General features: G+C 40.7%; 1 protein-coding gene across 1 annotated transcript in view; it reads left to right on the top strand.

Annotated features, from left to right (window-relative positions):
* The window catches only part of SND1 (staphylococcal nuclease and tudor domain containing 1), a 416,128-nt gene that overhangs the window by 41,469 nt on the left and 355,539 nt on the right, over positions 1–19,120 (top strand). Inside the window, exons 5-10 of the mRNA XM_045855549.1 lie at positions 979–1,139; positions 1,881–1,972; positions 2,854–3,012; positions 4,309–4,415; positions 6,689–6,779; positions 18,416–18,529. Of these exons, the coding sequence (XP_045711505.1) occupies positions 979–1,139; positions 1,881–1,972; positions 2,854–3,012; positions 4,309–4,415; positions 6,689–6,779; positions 18,416–18,529 (724 nt within the window). The remainder of the gene's footprint in view (positions 1–978; positions 1,140–1,880; positions 1,973–2,853; positions 3,013–4,308; positions 4,416–6,688; positions 6,780–18,415; positions 18,530–19,120) is intronic.

Genomic DNA, 19,120 nt, shown 5'->3' with positions numbered 1-19,120 from the left:
AGGTATCTCCCTTGGCATACCGATCCTTTTTTCCTCTAAAATTGTCTTGACTTAAAGCCTTCTTTTCTCAGTTTCTGTTTGCTTCTGTTTCTTAAACTACATTTGTTTCATTGAATTCTGGCTGTAATTTTGGATCCCCAAGAATGTGATTGTCTTTTTTGTGGGGTGGGGAGGGGAAAAAGGTACTGAAGACTTCTGGTTGAGAAATTCTAGGGCAAGGGTCCCTGCTTAGATATCCCTGCTGATGGAGGTGGGAGATTCCATTTATACATATAGCCATCGATGGAACCAGGCACTGAGATTGTGGAAAGGCCATGCAGTTACTTCCTTTGCTCAGACACGTGTGTGAGAGGGAAGAACAGAGCCATCTCTCGTTTCGCTTGTTGGTGTGTTCATGTGCTAACTTTCTGGCTGCTCTTGTATGTACTCTGGTCTCCCACCCGATGAAGAAGGAGTCTTCCATTTTCAAACTGCTTTTGCTTAACTGGCCCTATGAATGTGTAAGTAGTTTTGGGGTGACATCTGCAATAACAGTGTTTGCTCTGCATTCCCCAGCCCTGTTCTGCGGACGACAGTAGGGAGTAAGAGTGGTTCTTAGTCACTTTTCCTGCACTGTGTCCTGCTGAGCTCTGCCTAGATTTCAGTTCCTGAATCTGGGATAGTTAAATGAAGCTGTGCCTCCTGGAGTGGCTTCCCTCTGAGCCACCAACTTGTTTTCTCATAATCATTGATTGTGGCAGTACCGAGATGTGTGTTCTTTGGATCTTCTCATTAAATGCCCTTGGAGGGAACAAATCTGGAATCCTGAAGTTGCACTCATGGTGGTTTTCTGGTTATAGGCTTGAGTCTAAAGCTTGATCTGAAATAAATTCTTTGGTCCCTTCAAGGGGAGAAGGTGCTGAAGAAACCCAGAGTCAAAGAAGAGCCTAATATGTTTGTGAATTCGCTAACCATGTGTGTTTATTTTTTGCATTCCAGTCCTGAACAGAATCGGCTTTCGGAATGTGAGGAACAAGCAAAGGCAGCTAAGAAAGGGATGTGGAGTGATGGGAACGGTTCACATACTATCCGGGACCTCAAGTATGCCATTGAGAACCCTAGGCACTTTGTGGACTCACACCACCAGAAGCCTGTCAATGGTGAGTCTGGTGAGCAAAGACAGATGTGACGCAGGGTGATTTCTTTCTATTTGCTCTCAAGCTCCTTGAGGTTAATAAAACCTGTTTTACTTATTTAGTATCCAAGGGAAATTATTGAGGCTAAACAACACCATGGTGTTTTGGGAAGAGACTTGATTCAGTTCATGTGGGTCACACCAGATATATTTTGCAAAGGTTAGTCATTTGCTAGTATAAAGTAGTAAATTGCTGGTATTTTTGCACATTGGACATCTTTCTGTTTTCTAAAAACTGGCTACTTAAATGCCATTCTTGTAACTGAGGTAGGAATGTTTATTCTTTGTACAACCAAACACACGTGTGCGCACACACTGTAATTCTGGCCCCACTTTTTGACTTTGTTGACACTGACTCAGTAAAATAAAACTATTGCTAATCCTGAATTGTTACTATTTTTTTTGCTGGGTACCTGGTACTAAGGTGAACAACTTACCTTACTGATATCAAAGCTTTGGTGTGAGCCATGAGGTCCCAGAGGGTTCTGAAGACATAAGAGTCACTCTGATCCGTGTTCTCCAGGACTAGTTGTGGAAGAGTCTGTTGTGTGAATACTCAAGGCCTGCCAGTGCTTCATCATTTCTTAGAGGGAAGCTTTCCCGAAGGCTTTGGGGACAGGAGCTGTGTTCACTGCAGTTGACTGGACCTTGTTTATCCCTGGAATGAGTTTTGCTGATGACTTAAGCTGTTTATTCTGTCTTGCAGCTATCATCGAGCACGTGCGAGATGGCAGTGTGGTCAGGGCTTTGCTCCTCCCAGATTACTACCTGGTTACCGTCATGCTGTCAGGGATCAAGGTCAGACCAAACACTGGGCTACGTGTGGGGGGGCGGGGGGGGGGGCGGTTTAGGGTTCGTTGAAGTGTTTAGTCATAGGTAGAGTTTTCTACAAGGGGACTTGTGGATCTACTATTTCCTCTAGAATGGGCCATAAGCATTGGCTAGAGTCCTTTAAACTTTGTGGAAGAACAGTTCCAATGAGAGCAAATAAGATATTTTTAAACTTTCTAAGTACTCAGGGTCTGTTTGGAATGGGCTGTGTGGAGAGATTGTCAAGACTCAGCAATAGGGGATGAGAGGCTCTGAAGTTTTCTGGGTTTGACTTGTCTTAATATAAAATACACATTTTGATTAAAACAAACAAACAAACAAACAAGGATTTAATGCTAGGCACTGGTTGAATTTTTTTTCTTGCAGGGGGTAATTTTCAATGTAAATAAAATTTTTTTCTCCATAATAACATGAGGTTTTTTCTTTTTAAAGATTTTATTTGTGTATTTTTTAAGAAACAGGAAGGGAGGGAGGAAGAGGGAGAGAAACATCAATGGGTAGTTGCCTCTCATGCGCCCCCTACTGGGGACCTGGCCCAAAACCCAGGCATGCTCCCTGACTGGGAATCGAACTGGTGACCCTTTGGTTTACAGGCTGGCACTCAATCCACTGAGCAACACCAGCCAGGGTGATAACATGAGTTTTATTTGCCTTACCATGAAGTCTGAGATGATGCTATTTCCAGTTACTTTTTACCATTATGTTTTAAAAAGTCTTAGAAGATCTGATCTGAGACTTTCCCCAGCATAGCCTTGTTGGTTTATGCTTTTTGGACAGTTCAGTGTGGCATGAGTGTGGCGAGCACTCACGTTTGGGCTGCATGACTCACTCACTTTACTTTGCTGTAGTGCCCAACTTTCCGACGAGAAGCAGATGGCAGTGAAACACCAGAGCCTTTTGCTGCAGAAGCCAAATTTTTCACTGAGTCTCGACTGCTTCAGAGAGATGTTCAGATCATTCTGGAGAGCTGCCATAACCAGAATATTCTGGGTACCATCCTGCATCCAGTGAGTATGCCATACAGACCGGGCTGTGTGGGGTTGGGGGTCCATTTGGGGTCTGATGAGCTGTATTTTGCTACCCTTTCTTTTTTCTTGTTTTTAAGAGCCAGTAAATATCTTGACAGGATTATCATCTACTGGTTTTTGAGGCATTTTCAAGGGAGATGTCGCTTATCTGATAGAATTGGATAAATCTGTGCAACTTCTTACTTTTAGAAAATTAATCTCAAATGTTACTGGGTTTACAAGGGGAACTCTTATCACTTATTTTCCCAAGAGTGGGTCCAGAGTTGTGCCTAGGAAAGGCGGGAGGTTGCCACCTTGATTAGAAGTGGCACTGAAATTTGCTGCAGAGGATTGGGGAATTTGTATGTAGGCCTAGAAGTTACCTATTTGGAATAGCGGTAGAACTGTGAGGAAATCTTTCTATGGAGAAATTATTTTGTGTATGCCAGGCTTTAGTCCAGTTTCCTCCTAACTCTGCTTTTTGAGCAGGAAATGGGTTCTTTATGTTCTGACTATTGGAAATAGGTTCTTTATGTTGTGACCTTATTTTATTCTTTGATAGGTGGGTTATTCTTGGACAGGAAATGACCTTGTTTTTTAACAGCAAAGTTTAAGTGGATTTTCATTATTATAACCTATATCTAATACAGAGTAACTGTATTATAACTAGTGTTACTTAATTCTTCGCCTAGAGAACTCTTCCATTCCATCGTAGCAGTTGTGAAGGCTGGGAGGCTTGGTGTGGAATATGCCAAGGTCATGTCTGTTTCTTCTGGAGTGCTAGCTGTCTGCCTGGGCCCTGCCAGATGGCTCTGTGTCATAGCAGAATGTGAATTGTAATTCATTGGGCAAAATGTAGCTTAAGTTATTCCCTTACTCAGCTCATTCTTCAGCTTTCCCCTTATGGAAAGGGGAGTAAGTGCTGATCTTAGGGAAGGAAATAATAAGGTGTAATGCCACTAAAGATTAACATCCTCCTTTTCCCACAAGAAGAGCTATTGAAATGTCAATTCCATTCAATGCCACTAACATTTATCCTTTTCCTATTAAGTGAGAGTCACTGTGCGTGGTGTTGTGAGGATATGAAGCCAAAGTTGTTGAGAACAGGAGCCACAGAGTGGTGGGTCTGTGCTGGGGCTTGTTTCTGAGTGCTTGAGCAATGGCTTTACTTTTTTCTTTTTTAAAATGAACTGCAGACTAGACTGTGACTATGTAATTGTGTCAGAAATCCAGAGAATGATTCTCTTGCCATAGAATCTAATTCATGCCTGCCTTTTCATGTGCCTTGTCTTCCAGAATGGCAACATCACAGAGCTCCTCCTGAAGGAAGGCTTTGCACGCTGTGTGGACTGGTCGATTGCGGTGTACACTCGGGGTGCAGAAAAGCTGAGGGCAGCTGAGAGGTAAGGTCTGTCGGGGAAGCCTTCCAGCCAAGGATCTCCTTGCGGATCTTTAGGGAAAGAAATCTTGTGATTTCTCACCCATTACATCAGTGTCTGTTTTATTTCAGTAAGGGATTAGGGAAATTCCGGAAGAGGCTAGAATCTCATGGAGGACTTGTAAGTCTTTAGGTTTAATCCAACTCCGTGCTGCATAGTAAGGAACTAGATTTTTACTCAGACGTTATGCTCCACCTTATACACTTTTTTAATGTTTCCAGGTCACTTTAAAAAAAATAAGCCTCTCAAATTCTGGATTTTAGGCATTTGTGATGAAATAAACTTGAGGTTCATTTGAGGACAGTGAAATTACTTATAGCCTACTGTGAAATTACTTGAGCCTACTGTCACACAGGCAGGCTCAAGCCAGGGATATTACAGAAAGACAGAGCCTGTGGGCCCAACACAGGACTGTGGAATGCTGTTTTTCGGCCTAATACCCTGCTTTATTTAAAAGTGTGTTAGTTATAAATACTGATGAAATTGAGGTGCCGTTGTCCTGTTTTTGGCTAGGTGTAGGTGTAGAAATAACTTATTTCCAGAAAAACAGTAGTGGATATTTTAAAGATTGGTGGTGATTTCAAGTGTCAAGGTCAAGTATTTGCAGGTGTAAATGAACTTCATTCACTTGGTGGGGTAGATAGAAGAAAATGAAGCAGATAGCAAGCGTAGATGAATAGAGATGATGGTCCGGGAATTCTCAGCCACCACCTCCCACGATAAATTAAGCAAAGACTATGACCGCTGATGACAAGGTTCTAGTCTCAAGGCTTGTTTTATGGCTCATTACAGAATCATAAAATGATATTGGTCTTGGTAACTCCACATGTTTGCCTTGAAGGCACACAGCTGAGAGATGTGTAACAACATGAATTGAATGACGAGTTTTCTTCCCTCTGTTAGGTCTTTTGCATCCTTCTACACCTCTGAGCAGGAATACTTGGAATTTATAGATGATTTTAATCTGGGGCATTTAATATTGGCATATCTGACAAAGGAAAACACAATTATTACATAAAAGTTTATTAGTCTTTATGTTCCACAATTAAATTCAAAGGATATAATACTGTTCTAAAATACAGTGTTCCAAATATCTCTGATTATTCTGTGATGCTCCATTCCTCTCCCCCCCCAAAAAAAAATCCCGTCAGTCCATTTTTCTAAATTATTATTTTGGTTGGTAGCTCTTATTGCCTTCTTTAAGTTCTTGCCTCTCACTGAAGAAAGTGAGTGTAATGACAGGAGTGTCTACATGTTTTACAATGTCTTTAGGAAATTTTATGGATTTTTTAGAGAGTGTTCATCATTATAAAAGAGGTTTAGACCAAGAAATACAAATCATCTTTTGATAACTGGTGATTTCTTGCCTGCTGTTTTACATGCTGTGTTTGACTTGTTTGCATTGTTGGTAAACCTCTGTTGAAGTACTTGGTATATTTTACAACTACAACATGCTGCTTTGTCTTTTTCTTATTTTAGCATTTCTTAAAAAAGAAAAGGTTGCAATACTGTTTTCAGAAATAATAGTTCCTTTCCCCTGCACATGTATTCATTTACTTGTAAAAATGTGAGACAGCTGGTCATTGATTTTTTTATTTAAAGCTTTGCAAGCATTCCATTTACCTCTCTTAGTCTGACTCAAAGAGTCTACTGGGCTTAGTACTTTAAAAATTTCTGCCAACATGCTTTTTAAACTTCTGTTAGTGAACTTCTATTATAGTTTTGTTCGTTTTTCTTACTCTTTAGATGCACTACAATGATAATTTTGTTCTTGTTTTCCACATAGGATTTGGATTCAAATGGAACTTGAGCAAGCCTATTTTTTAAAAAAAATATGTATATGTGTTTGTTCAGTGTATGTATTCTTTACATTTAAAAGAAAACTTGCTTTATGTTTGTCTTTATAGTGCCTAGTACATAGTAATCACTCAGGAGGTACTGGATAAGCCAAAGAGCTAATAAGTTGAACTTGAACTGTTCATTCTCAAAAAATTGCATATTTAATCTAGTCTACCAGCTATGGGTTTATGGTTTATATACACATCTCAGATAGTTACAATTGCTCTACACTTTTTCTTGTGGCTCTTGACACACTTTTTCCGCTTCGACTGGTGGTCTTTGGGCACCTTGTCAGTGAGGTAGGATAGGATTTTGTACTGTTTGCTGTCATGGTGATGGTGGATTTCCTTTGCTGACCTGATCTGTCTGAATGATTTGCATCCTTGCTTTGTTGTCAGGTTTGCCAAGGAACGCAGGCTGAGAATATGGAGAGACTATGTGGCTCCCACAGCTAACTTGGACCAAAAGGACAAGCAATTTGTTGCCAAGGTGAGTCATTCTCAGCATCTTAAGATGCATAGTGATTGTCATAGACCACTGATAACACAAAATTTTGATCAATCAAGAACTTAAGTATTTTTATTTCAGGGCAAGCCAGAGGTGTATAAAGGTGCATGCACAGTTGTACACGTGTGTGTATTGTAGGGCACTTAGACACCATAAGAACTTAAATTTTTGTGTGTGAATTTGCATAACTTCCTTAGAAGTTCATGGGTTAAAGTTATAAACATTGCCATTTGGAAATGTTACTTATCTTTTAGGGGTTGTTGTGTTTTGTCTGCTTAGCAAATGGCATTTCTCTCTCTTCCTATGCCCTCAAGTATACATGACCTCAAGTTTCTTGTTTGTTTTCTTTTCTGTTTGGAGACTCGTGTGGTTTTGACTTTTTTCTACTGTGATGTTTTTTTTTTCTAAGAGCTCTCCACTGCTGTGTTCTGGGATGGATTTCTCTGATGGGAGCTCGAGCTACTAAATTGATTACTTCCAGCCGTGGTGCTGTGTTTTTCTTAGTTACAGGGTTTGTACCTTGGGGCAGGCCTGTTCTCCTCACCTTCCTTAAATGCTGTAATGTTTTCCAACCTATTTTTAATTTGGGCGGGGAATGCTGGAAGCTTTGTGGACTAAAGTGGTGAAATATTCGTATTCTCTGAGAGGTGACTGTCCCAGATGCCACTGAATAGTTTAAGATGGAAGGCCACTAGGTGGCACTGTCAGCCTGAAAAATTCTGGAATGATTTATCTTAGAATGGTAAAATTTTAACAAAGCCTCTGAGGAATTGGCTGAATTTCTTCACTTTCTTTTTTATGATGCTCAAAGCAATAAGTCACAGAGTGCTCCAGTGGCCCCTCTCCATCTTCTAGTCTGTGGTGTCTAAGCTGTGGTCAGGTTAACCATAATTGTGCCTTTTAGTGGATATCAGTGGGAGTAGTCCCTGGTTGGATTCTCTCCTGTGCATTTTCCCATTCTGATGCAGACCAGAATGGATCCCTGCTTTCTTTCTGTGTGAGGACTGGGCTAGCTTGGAAACTTGGACATGGCTGTTCAACCTAATTGAAACTTGGTTGTGCTTATGTTTCCGGCAATGCGTTCTGTTTGAAGACTGTGGCTACACAAAGAAAGGATGATCTTTCAGTCAGCAAGGGAGGCAGGCCTTCCATTTTCACCATTCACATTTAGGACCTGTGATGTTAGTGATATAAATGAGGCCTGGGAGGGTCCCATTTTCTTGTACTGTGGCTACCAGCCCCTCCTCTGTTGTAGTGACACCTAGAAGATTTTGAGGGTTTGGGCCTTTGCTGGTTGGGGAACTAATGCATTGCTGAAGAAATTGAAAATATTAGATGGCTGAATCAGTAGTTTTGCCTTTATCTTAAATACGACTTTATCGTAACTAGAAAAGGGAGCACTGACTCTAGGAACATTTCCCCAATTTTAAAAATCCAGAATCTGTTTTTTGTTTGTGGTCTTTCCTGTTTAGTTTTAAGACACAGTGAGGCTTTTTTCATTACAATTAAGTTTTATTCACTACAATGCCAGGATAGAGTAGATTGCTCCTAGTGACTATTGGATTGGGGATTATGAGGAATAAATAATCATTCTCCTGAAATAACTTAAACATAAATTTGGGTTATTTGGATATAAACCTACTTAGAGAATAGAAAAATGTATTTGTAGGTAGGTAAATGGTTTTAAAACTTTTTGACTTTGAAATTCTTAAGCATTATTTCTATTTCTAGAAGAGAAGAAAGAAGAAAGCACACTAAATGAAGCTACTGTGACACAGCTTTCTTTTTAAACACAGCTTATCATACTGTCTATGGGAGGGGTTGGCACACTGTGTCCCACCACTTGTTTTTGTGTCATCTGCAAGCTAAGCATGTATTTTACATAGGAAGGAAATGTTTTGTGGCACATGAAAGTTAGATGAAATCAAATTTCAGGGCCATGAATTAATTGGGACCGTGGCTGCATCTGTTCGTTTACATATTGTCTACCTGTTTTCGTCATAGAGTGGCGAAGGTGAGTATTTGTGAGAGACCATATGGCTTGCAAAACCTAAAATATTTGCTCCGTGGCCTGTTACAGAAAAGTTTGTTGATCCTTCACATATACTTATCCTGCTCAAAGTTCCTTAATATGATAAAAGGAACTTGAGCTAGAATGTAAATCAAGGCATTGCTTCTTTCATCAAGAAAAGATTGCTGTAGAAAAATTGTCAGCAATGTTCTCAGATTCTTGCGTGGTCGGTTTACGTTCTGGTACAAGCTCCTTCTCTCATTGCAGACTAGTAGCTACTTTTGAGTAGTAATGATCTATAATCTCTTGTGTATAAATTTATATTTGTAGGTTTTTGTTTTTAATATGAGTTTAAAGAACTGGGTTTATTAAGAAAAGAACTGGTTCATTCCTCTCCCTTGAGGCAGCCATTTTTAACCCTTGGCAATCCCTGTCTCAATAAAATGTTTGTATTGCTCTTTTTAAGTTTTTCAGTGTTAGGTATAACCCCTTTTTCACACCATGAAAGGTGAGCATTTAGTTTTTTCACTCATGCACACATATTCACAAGGGTGTGCATGCAACCTTCCCCAATCCTTCCATTAGGACTATATCATAATTCTGATTAAATTAATATTCAAAGTTTAGTGGGTATATGGTAATCACCACCAAACCATATAGCATATTCTGCCTACTTTTCATTTCCTGCACAATTTTTGTTTTATTTAGAGTTAATAATTTTGAAATTTTATGTGTATTTTTCATGTACTGTAAAAATCTTCTCTCAAAACAAAGATTCAGTCTGTTAATTTTCACTTGTCAACAATACTTTCCAGGAGCTGTACCAATCTGGAATAGTTCTTTTTTCCTGTTACAGAACTGTCATTGTTGGATTTCTTTACTGTTATCCTGAGTTTTTCTTTGCTTTATTCCTGGATTGGAACTAGGTTTACTGGATCCTGTGGCTTCTTCTTTATGATTTAATACTTTAGTTTGGTGGCACAGATTCTCTAGCTTCTTGGGAAAAGAGTGCTTGGTAGGTCAATATTTTGAGATCTTTTGTGTCTGTTTTATAATAGTTCAGTTGGGTATAGAATTTTGTTAGAAATTATATTTCTTCAGAATTGTGAGGAGGACATTGCTCCACTGTCATTTAGCTATTAGAGATTTTTTCTTGTATTTTAGATGTTTGAAACTGTTCTGATTCCCCAACCTGTCCTTATATGATTTGTTTTTTCTTTCTGCTAGATTTTAGCAAATTCTTTTTTATCCTGAACTTCCATAGTGATGCACTTTGTTTATTCATGTGTGAATATATTATGAGGGTGAACCCCAAAAAACCAGTGTGGGCAGATAAGCTCATAAATCACCTACCATGAAATGGGCAAATGTGATGCAAGAGTCCTCAAAAAAAAAATTCACTGAAGCCGAATGCAGCCTCTCACAACAATGCCAGCTTACTCACTGATACAGATGGGTTGCTAGAACACTCACCTATCTGGGGAAGTCTGTATCACAACAGGTCTGTCTTGAAGATAATGCTGGGGTTTTTTTGAGGGGTAGGGGGCAATCATCCCTCATATACTTTAATTTTTAGTTCTTTATGTCTGGGAACTTCAACTGTTTTGTAGATTTCCATCTAGTTTCTCTGCTCTCTATTTTCTAGAACATCCTATTTGGATGTTTGACTTTGTGAACTGGTTTTCTAATTTTTTTCCTCCTATTTTCCATCTTTCTGTCTTTTTGTTCTTTCTAGATTTCTTCCTATTTACCTTTCAGCCCTTCTATTATTTCATTTATGGTACTGTATTTTAATTTCTCAGAGCTGTTTTGTTCTCTGAATGTTTTTCTCAGTATTGAAAACATCTAATACTTGTTTCAGAGGTGAATATCATCTATATCTACCTTTCTGAGGAAATTACAATATTTCGAAACAAATTTTCTTCTCCCTGCATAGTCTGAGTTCTCCAAGTTGTTTTTGAACCCTTTTGGTTATTTGGTCCCTTATTTTTCTTTTTTTTTTAAGATTTTCACTTTTCTTTTTTTTTTTTTAATATTTTATTTATTTTATTTTTAGAGAGGGAAGGGAGGGAGAAAGAGAGAGAGAGAAACATCAATGTGTGGTTGCTGGGGGTCATGGCCTGCAACCCAGGCATGTACCCTGACTGGGAATCGAACCTGCGACACTTTGGTTCGCAGCCCGTGCTCAATCCACTGAGCCACGCCAGCCAGGGCTTGGTCCCTTATTTTTCATGTTAGAGGCTTTCCTCGGCTCTCTGGTGATCCTTGGTTATTTCTCTTGTTTAAGGGTGACATATTAAACACTGGGTTAGAAGCGATAGACTTATGTATGGGTGTACATCTTGAAATACAGGTGCTTTTATAAGTTTTAAACCAATCCTAGTTTTGATGATGGGGGAAGTTTGCAGCATAAATCACATTAGCTATTGTGTTTTCTCACTACTAGCTCAGGATTTAGCTTTTGTGAGTCTGAAGATTGTTACCACTCATACATCTGCTTTCCATCTTCTGGAGTTGGTTGCTGTGTTCTTTTCTCCTATTAATCTTTGTCCTTTTGAGGTTATGGCAATAAAATAACAAAATTAATTTCTTTATTTTTGTTTGGAGGTACTTAGGGAGGGAACCAAAGTAAATGTTTGAGCTTGCTTTAGTTTGTTCATAATGTTCTGCTTCATTGTAAGGCCGCATCATAATTTATTTAACCAATCTCCAATAGTTTGACATTCATATAGTTTGTGATTTTTCCCTTATTTAGAAAATGGAATAATCTCTGTGTAAAGGGCAATTATTTCCTTAGGAATGTTTTGGAGCATATTTGCCAAACAGCTCTTCAGAAATGTTAACTAGTGTATACCCGCCCCAATGTGTGTTCATTTTTTTGATACGTTGTAGAACAAAGGTTGACCAACTTTTTCCTAAAGGGCCACGTAGTAAATATTTTAGGCTTAATGGGCCATATAATCTCTGTTGCAACTACTTAATTCTTCCACTGTAGCAAGAAAACAGCTGTAGACAATATGTGAATGAGTGGGTGTGTTCATGTTCCGATAAAACCATGTGCAGCAATAGGCGGTGGGCTGGGTGGCCTTTGTTTGTGAACCCCTCGCGTAGACCTTGGGGTGTCACCTTGGGGTGTCAGCAGTAAATGTAACAGAAAAAAACGATCTACATTTTTTTTTCATAACCTAGAACCCACCTGCAGTTTGGTATTTGTTTTACTCGATTTAAAATGTCTGTTAATGCTATAGAAACCTAAAAGTGTCCTAAGATGGTGGGGCCTTCATGTACATTGTCTGACAGCCACTGTGTCTCCTAGGAATTAATTCTATAGGAACAGCTACATACCCTGAAAGGCCCACAGAAGGTGACCTATGAACTCTAAACTGAATGCCTCTGGGACACCGTAGGTGATTTCTGGAACTGATGCAACACTGTAAATCAGACTGTTGGCCAAGAGTCTCACTTCTGAGAAATTTGTAACTCAGCAAAGTATCTTGATACATTCGGCCTACTGAAAGACAGGTTCCTATTCTCTGCTGAAGCAGTTTCATTGCTTAAGGAAAGAAATGCAAGGGAGGGCTCTTCTTGTCTCTCCAGGTTAGCAGAGAAGCATGTTCATTTCACAGCGATTAGCTGAGCCTACTTGAGACTTTTGTGCCTGTCGTGGCTTGCCAGTTTCCTGCCTGCCTTCCCTGTGGCGTTTTAGCTCATCTGTGTTGTTTGTAGCCATATGGTCCCCTGAGCACGTGGCTTGGCTTCCCCGTCCCTGCTGCTGGATGCTTGGGCCTTGCAGATTTCACAGACCTGAATAACACAGCAGTGGGGGGCGGGGGCTATGTTTGGGTGGGCATTGGTGAGGGGGGCAGCATGTCCTCAGGAGGTGGAGTCTTTTTGTTACCCTGCCTGGTTAGAGGCCTCTGGTTTGGTTCTGTGTACCAATTGATTGCTTCAAAATACAGAGCCCTCAAAAAGGTGCTTTGAGGTGGTTCAAAATAATGGGAAGTGGTTTCTGCTTTCAAGGAGCTTACCCTCTAGGGTTCTGTCTGGGAGATTGCCCTAAGTAATGAACTGTTTGGTATTGGTGGCCATGTCCAGCTTTGGAGGTGAGATTATAAGCTATCTGTGGATGCAGTGGATTCTAGTACTTAACTTGGTTTGGTCTTGATTATTTTCTGTGGTGTGTTCAGTCATAGCTTTGAATGGAGTTCATTATCATATCTCTCTAAAATGGTTTTTAAGCAGGTATACATTTTTTTCTTTTCCTTTTTTAATCCTCACCCAGGGATATGCTTAGAGAGAGGAAGGGAGAGAGGGAGATGGGGTGGAGGGTGCTTGGGGAGAGAGAGAGACAGACATCAGTGTGAGAGAGAAACAGCAATGGGTTGCCTCCCATACATGCCCCAACCAGGGATTGAACCTGCAGCCTTTTGGGTATAGAGGACGATGCTCCAACCAACTGAGCCATGCAGCCAGGACAAGGATACTTCTTAATATGTTTGGCATTCTGTAGACTTTTTCATTATATTCCCCTTTGGTAATGTGGAGAGAACAAAAAAAAAATACTAGCTATTTCCTTGACTTTTTGGTCATAGGCTTTTAGTTAAAGTTTTATGGATGATCTGGTTGCAAAGGTAGCCTCTATTATACCAAAAAGATGTCAAGCCCTGGCTGGTGTGGCTGTGGATTGAATGCCGGCCTGTGAACTGAAAGGCCACAGGTTTACTTCCCAGTCAGGGCACATGGCCTGGGTTTCAGGTCAGGTCCCCAGTTGGGGGCATGCAAGAGGCAATCGATCGATGTTTCTCTTGCGCATCCATGTTTCTCTCCCTTTCTTTCTCCCTCCCTTCCCCCATCTCTAAAAATAAATAAATAAAATCTTTTTTAAAAAGGAAAAAGATATCAAGACTTAGTTTATAGCTTAAGTTAGCAAACTGATAGCTGATAAAAGAAAATGATTGAAAAGGAAAGACTTGTACAAAATATTTACCTGGCTTTTTAAATAGAGACTTTGTTTTTTTAGAACAGTTTTAAATTTACAGAAAAATTGGGCAGATAGTACAGAGAGTTTCCTGCTCCTCTCTCTCCCCTCCCCCTGTTTCTCCTACTATTCTCTGATACAAGTTTGGCAAAACGATGACAAGTAGTATACCAATATTGATATGTTATTATCAACTCAAGTCCATGCTTTAGTCAGATTTCCTTAGTTTTTCTCGGATGTCTGCTTTGTGTTCTAGGATCTTATCCGTGATAGCATTCCAAATTTCGTTGTCATGTCTCATCAGGCTCCTCCTGGATTTGGCAGTTTCTTAGACATTCTTTGCTTTTAATGACCTTGACAGTGTTGAGGAGTCCTAGTTGGGTATTTTGTAGGATGCCCATCTGTGGGAATTTGTCTGATGTCTGGTTTCCTTTGAAGTACCTGTTATAGTACCCAGTCTGTTTGATCATGCTTAGGTGCCTAGAGGTATTTGCATCAGGAAATGTACTTAGTATTTTGTCGAGTTCACAGGGTAGCAGCTGTACTCTTCTGGGGGACAGGGAAGGGAACATGCAGTGACTCTAGGCCATTGCTAGAATAGTTGTGGGGTATTCCTTATTTCACCCACTTTTGGTGTTGCATCATTAACACTTACAGGATTAGTTTTAGGGAGAATAGACACAGCATTATAGTTGTAAGGAGCAGGAGAAGCAGCTAGACATCACTGTTTCAGAGAGTAGGAAGGGTGTTTGGTGTCCCATTCCCAGTGACCCTATCAAGGGCACACCCCGCTGGTGCCTATAGAAAGCCCCTTTTGGGCTGCTGGTCCTTTTATTCCTATCCAGCACTAATAATTTAGTTAGCTTTGGGAGTACTGGTAGTTGTGTCTGGGGAGCTCTTCTGAGTGTCTCTGTGGCTCAGGAGGCTGTTGTAGGCCCCTTTTGCTCATTTTATATGCACAGCAGGATTTTAAGAAGCTGAACAGCAGCAGCCCTTCACCACCCAGTGATCACTGTGGATGGGCTCTACAGATGGGGAGTGTGGCAGGATGCCAGAGATGGGAATGGATATCCCCTGCCCCTGACAGCACTCTGCACTCCTCTTAACTTGGGGCAGCCCTTAGCCTATACCCGTCATTAATAAACCACTCATTTTTTCTTATATGTTTGGGCTTCAAGAAATGGGGAGGGATTTGGATTTAGGGCATGTATTTGGAGTCCTCCTAGTGACTTTTTTTAGTGTAGATTTCTGCTGTGCTTTAGGTTGTCTGCTAGAGCGTGTGGTGTGGTGGGTGTGTGTGTGGGTAGATGGAACAGGAATCTGCAGCTTGTGGAGAAAGTGAGTGATGTGGGCATACTTGGAATTATCCTGATGAAAAGCACCATAGGAAATATCCCTGTTATAAATGTGGTCTGTAACAGGGCTGATGAGCAGGCTTTGGGTAGTAATCCACTCTGCATTTTACTTATTGCACAGTACGTGACTAGAACTGCTATTTTATTGCCTCTTCCATGCCTCAGCTCTGGAGCTGCTTGTTCTCCGGACAGTAATGACACAATTTACCGAGGAATAGTAACTCATAAATCCCCCTTAAATACACACACAGACATACACACATACACTCACTGTACACCCCTTCACCAGAAAGCCAGACCTCTTTTAGCTGGCAGCGTCTGAGTGTACAGGTCTTGAAGAGGAGGTTTCTAATCAGGGAGATGCCAAGCCGAGAAAGTCGGCTGCTGTGGCCTGAAATTTACAGCTTCAAGAATCCATCCGCTGCTCCTGCTGCTAATGCATTACGGGGGTGATGAACACCAGTAACTTGTCACAGGGTTGTGCTTAGATCTTCACAATCTGTAATCAAGGGGTGAAGGTGTGAGCACTATGATACTTTCCCGGGTTTTATTCCTCTTTTGGCATGACTAGGGAGTAGAGAATGTCTAGGTATTTTTCATGTCTTGATTATTGAAATTTCTTGATGTTTTTGGCAATTGACGGTAAAAGTTTTGGTGTGAGAGGAATGTGTAGCTCTGTTCATTATTGAGATTTAGGAAATGATGTGTGTTCATCTGAGATGCCTGTCAGTTCCCTACTTTACCTTGGGTGGTGGTTTAGTACCTGTGAGAGAGGGGTGGTAGTGGTTTGCTTTACTTAGCTGTTTTGCTTGGCATGGCTTTGTGGAACTGTCCTTCTCTTTGGTGTGAAGGTGGGGTAGCAGACTAGCATGTATCGTGAATACCTCATCCTTGTTGGAGTGTTCTGTCATCCATTTTATAATTTGTTTCCTTTCACCCAGTGTTGGATTTTAAAGGATGGGGAAATTGTCTTTTATCTGTTTTGGTCAGTTCTCCAAACTACTGATGGTACCTTTAGGGAATGAGAGGAAGTTTCCACTTTGATGGACATTTTTACTTGTCATTAATGTCTAGTGAGAATAAGATGTGCTCTTTGTCATTCAGATACTGAATCTGTATTTTTGGTTATGTCTTGTGAATTGTTTTTAAGTTCCGCACTCATGGGCATGTTTTTGTGATTGGGCTGGCCTAAAGGGCTCTTTGATTTGGAGGGTCCTGTGCCCTTTGATACCATTCATACTTGGGTAATCAGCCCTGAACCTGACTTGGTCTTGGTGTGACCAAAGACCATGCTTTTGATTACCTGTGGACTTCACCAAGTTTTTCTGGCCAGGTGAGTTTTCGGTTTTGGCTGTTTGGTTTGTAGTGGTTAGTTAGCCTTTGTGAAAATTAAATCTGTCATAAAGTTTATAGCAGAATGGCTGTGGTTATTTGAGACTGGCTTTTTTCTGCTTTCAGAGTTGCAAGTTAACCTTACGTGTAGTGGAAGATTAGAAAAGGGGATGGGGAGAGGGTGAAAAGGGCTGGGGGAGGGTGAAAAGGGCTGGGGGAGGGTGAAAGGAGAAAATGTTTGGTAAGGAAACTAGACTTCGCGTGGTGAGCACACATTGAGTGTATGTTGTACTATAACATATACCTGAAATTTATATAATGTTATTAACCAGTGTTGCCCCAATAAATATAATTTTAAAAAGTGTATATTTCTCCCCTTCTCGCCCAATCTGCTCAGCTATTTCTCAGACTTTCATTACTTTTCCAGTTAGTGGCATGGTTTTCTGTACGTGGCTTCCATTACTTATGGTGGGAAAACCCAGGGACATCTTTCATCCACCAGCCCCAGTCAGCCTTCCATGGATTTACAGCTCAATTCCAGTTATCATCTTTCTTATTTCATCCGTTCTGTTTGATGGCACTTTCCCCCTGCTGTTTCCTGTTATGTATAATTTTTCTCTTGTTTTCGCTTTTTGCTCTTTCTTCAGATTGTCCCTTAAATCACTCTTTTTGGTGTGTGGTTGGCTGGTTCTTTGGAAAAAGGTAGAGGATATCCATTTTGGAGGAGTCTGCAAGTAAACGTGTATATTTGTTCTCAGAGATCTGCATCCTTCCAGGGAATACTTAGTGAGAGCTCTTTTATCCATAGCAAAGGAAACTTAGCTCCTTTTGTTTCATTTGGGGAGTCTACGCTCTGGGTGGCAGCTGACCCTGCAGTTTGTTCGGCTGTCTGTTGGATCCTAAGGGGGTGTGATTGAAGCCAAGAAGAGGTGTTTTTGCTCCTGCAGATGAAGTGGATGGTGACATTGTTTTGTAATCAATAGCTACCTTGTAGCAAAGTGTTGCTTGCAAAAAAAAAAAACAACAAAAACAAAAAACCCCCCAAAACTTGGAACAGCCATATAATAACAGGCTCTGAGTATAATTAGAATTACAGACTGCTGGCTGAATTGTAGTTTTAGTTGTAACCTAATGTGGTGCTACTCCAGTTTTAGTGGAATTTTATTCTGTGCACATTAGTAGAGTGTCCTGAAAACCTCCACAGAGGAATATTTGTGCTTTTGTCTTTTTGAATACTTTTCCTTGTAGGTTATCTCAGACTGGAAGTTAATCTTTCAGCTGAGAATGGGGTCCACTGTCACTGATTGGGGGTTCCAAAACAAAGTTCCCATAGTAGTGCTCTGAAAAGGTGGCTTTCAAAGTAGCTGAAGTATTTAATGTCTTAACAATTTAGTGATTCTGCTTGTGAGACTAATAACTTTTCCATGCTGAGATGACAGTCCTTTTTGCCCTTCATTTGCTTTTGATTTTCCTCTTCTCTTTTGGGCATCCTACTTTACTTCTTTCTCATGTAGTGCTGGTACCTCCTTCTAATCCCGCTCTCTCCTCTTTCCCTAGATTCACGTTGAGATAGGGATTGATTTTAGTTTAGAGCCTGCTTCCAGGAAAATCTTAAATAACAAGTAGAGACTGGATTTCTAGTTCGCAAGCTTTGTAGTTAACCACATGTCTTGGTCAGGGCAAAAGATAAAAAAAAGATTGACCATTTTTATGAATGATACAGACTCTGGGAGAAATCATAATCAGGTCTTTGGGCACTGGCAGTTGTAACATGGTTTTTTTTTCCAAGATCGTTGCCTCATGAAGGATGTTAGATCTGCCACAAAGGCTGTTGATCTCACTGCTCTCCCCCTGACTGTGGAGGGCCTTGTTCCCTGGCGTATATGCTGTGGTGTCTGGGCCACTACAGCAGGTTTAAGCATTTTTGTCTTCCTGCCCACAGGTGATGCAGGTGCTGAACGCCGATGCCATTGTTGTGAAGCTGAACTCCGGTGACTACAAGACCATCCACCTGTCCAGCATCCGACCCCCGAGGCTGGAGGGGGAGAACACACAGGTGAGAATAGGGGAGCAGTGCAGCTTCCCTTCAGAAACCCGGTGGAAGGGGCTGGAGAATTAGTTAACTATGGTACATATGTCTGAGAATGCTAAAAGACAAGCATTTTAAATCTCCAAAAATTTCCTAATATTTGAAGCCCAGGTGTTACTGGTCAGGCCTCAGTTTCTCCCGAACCACGCTCGCTGCTCTTCTTCTTTATGGATGGGCACTGCTGGTGTTTCTCCCTGGGGGTCTTGAGAGGAGTTAAGGTTGGGATATGTGAGGTAGTGAACGAGTTTTATTTGTTAGGGAGCTCTTGTTTTTCTGAGAACAAGGAGAAGAGAAGGCCTGCATCTCACATGCCATGGTAGTAAGGCCTGTTTCTACTAGTCGTTTTGATTTGATAGTTCCATATGTTTTTGCTGTAGGAAGAAATTAATATTCCCATATATATTTTATGGGGTCATCCAGTCATCTTTTCCAAGTGGTAGCTATAATTATTAGTTATACTGTTTTGTTCTGTCTTCTGCCAGCATAGGTGCCTGCCTAACCAGTGTGTATGATTTGGGTTTATCAATTTTGAGAAATCATTCTTAGGGCGAAAACTAT

The sequence above is a fragment of the Phyllostomus hastatus genome, unplaced genomic scaffold, assembly GCF_019186645.2.
Source record: "Phyllostomus hastatus isolate PE091 unplaced genomic scaffold, TTU_PhHast_1.1 phas_scaffold_114, whole genome shotgun sequence".
Classification (NCBI taxonomy): Eukaryota; Metazoa; Chordata; class Mammalia; order Chiroptera; family Phyllostomidae; genus Phyllostomus; species Phyllostomus hastatus.
Note: the sequence above shows the minus strand (reverse complement) of the source record. Positions and strands in the feature narration are given on the sequence as shown.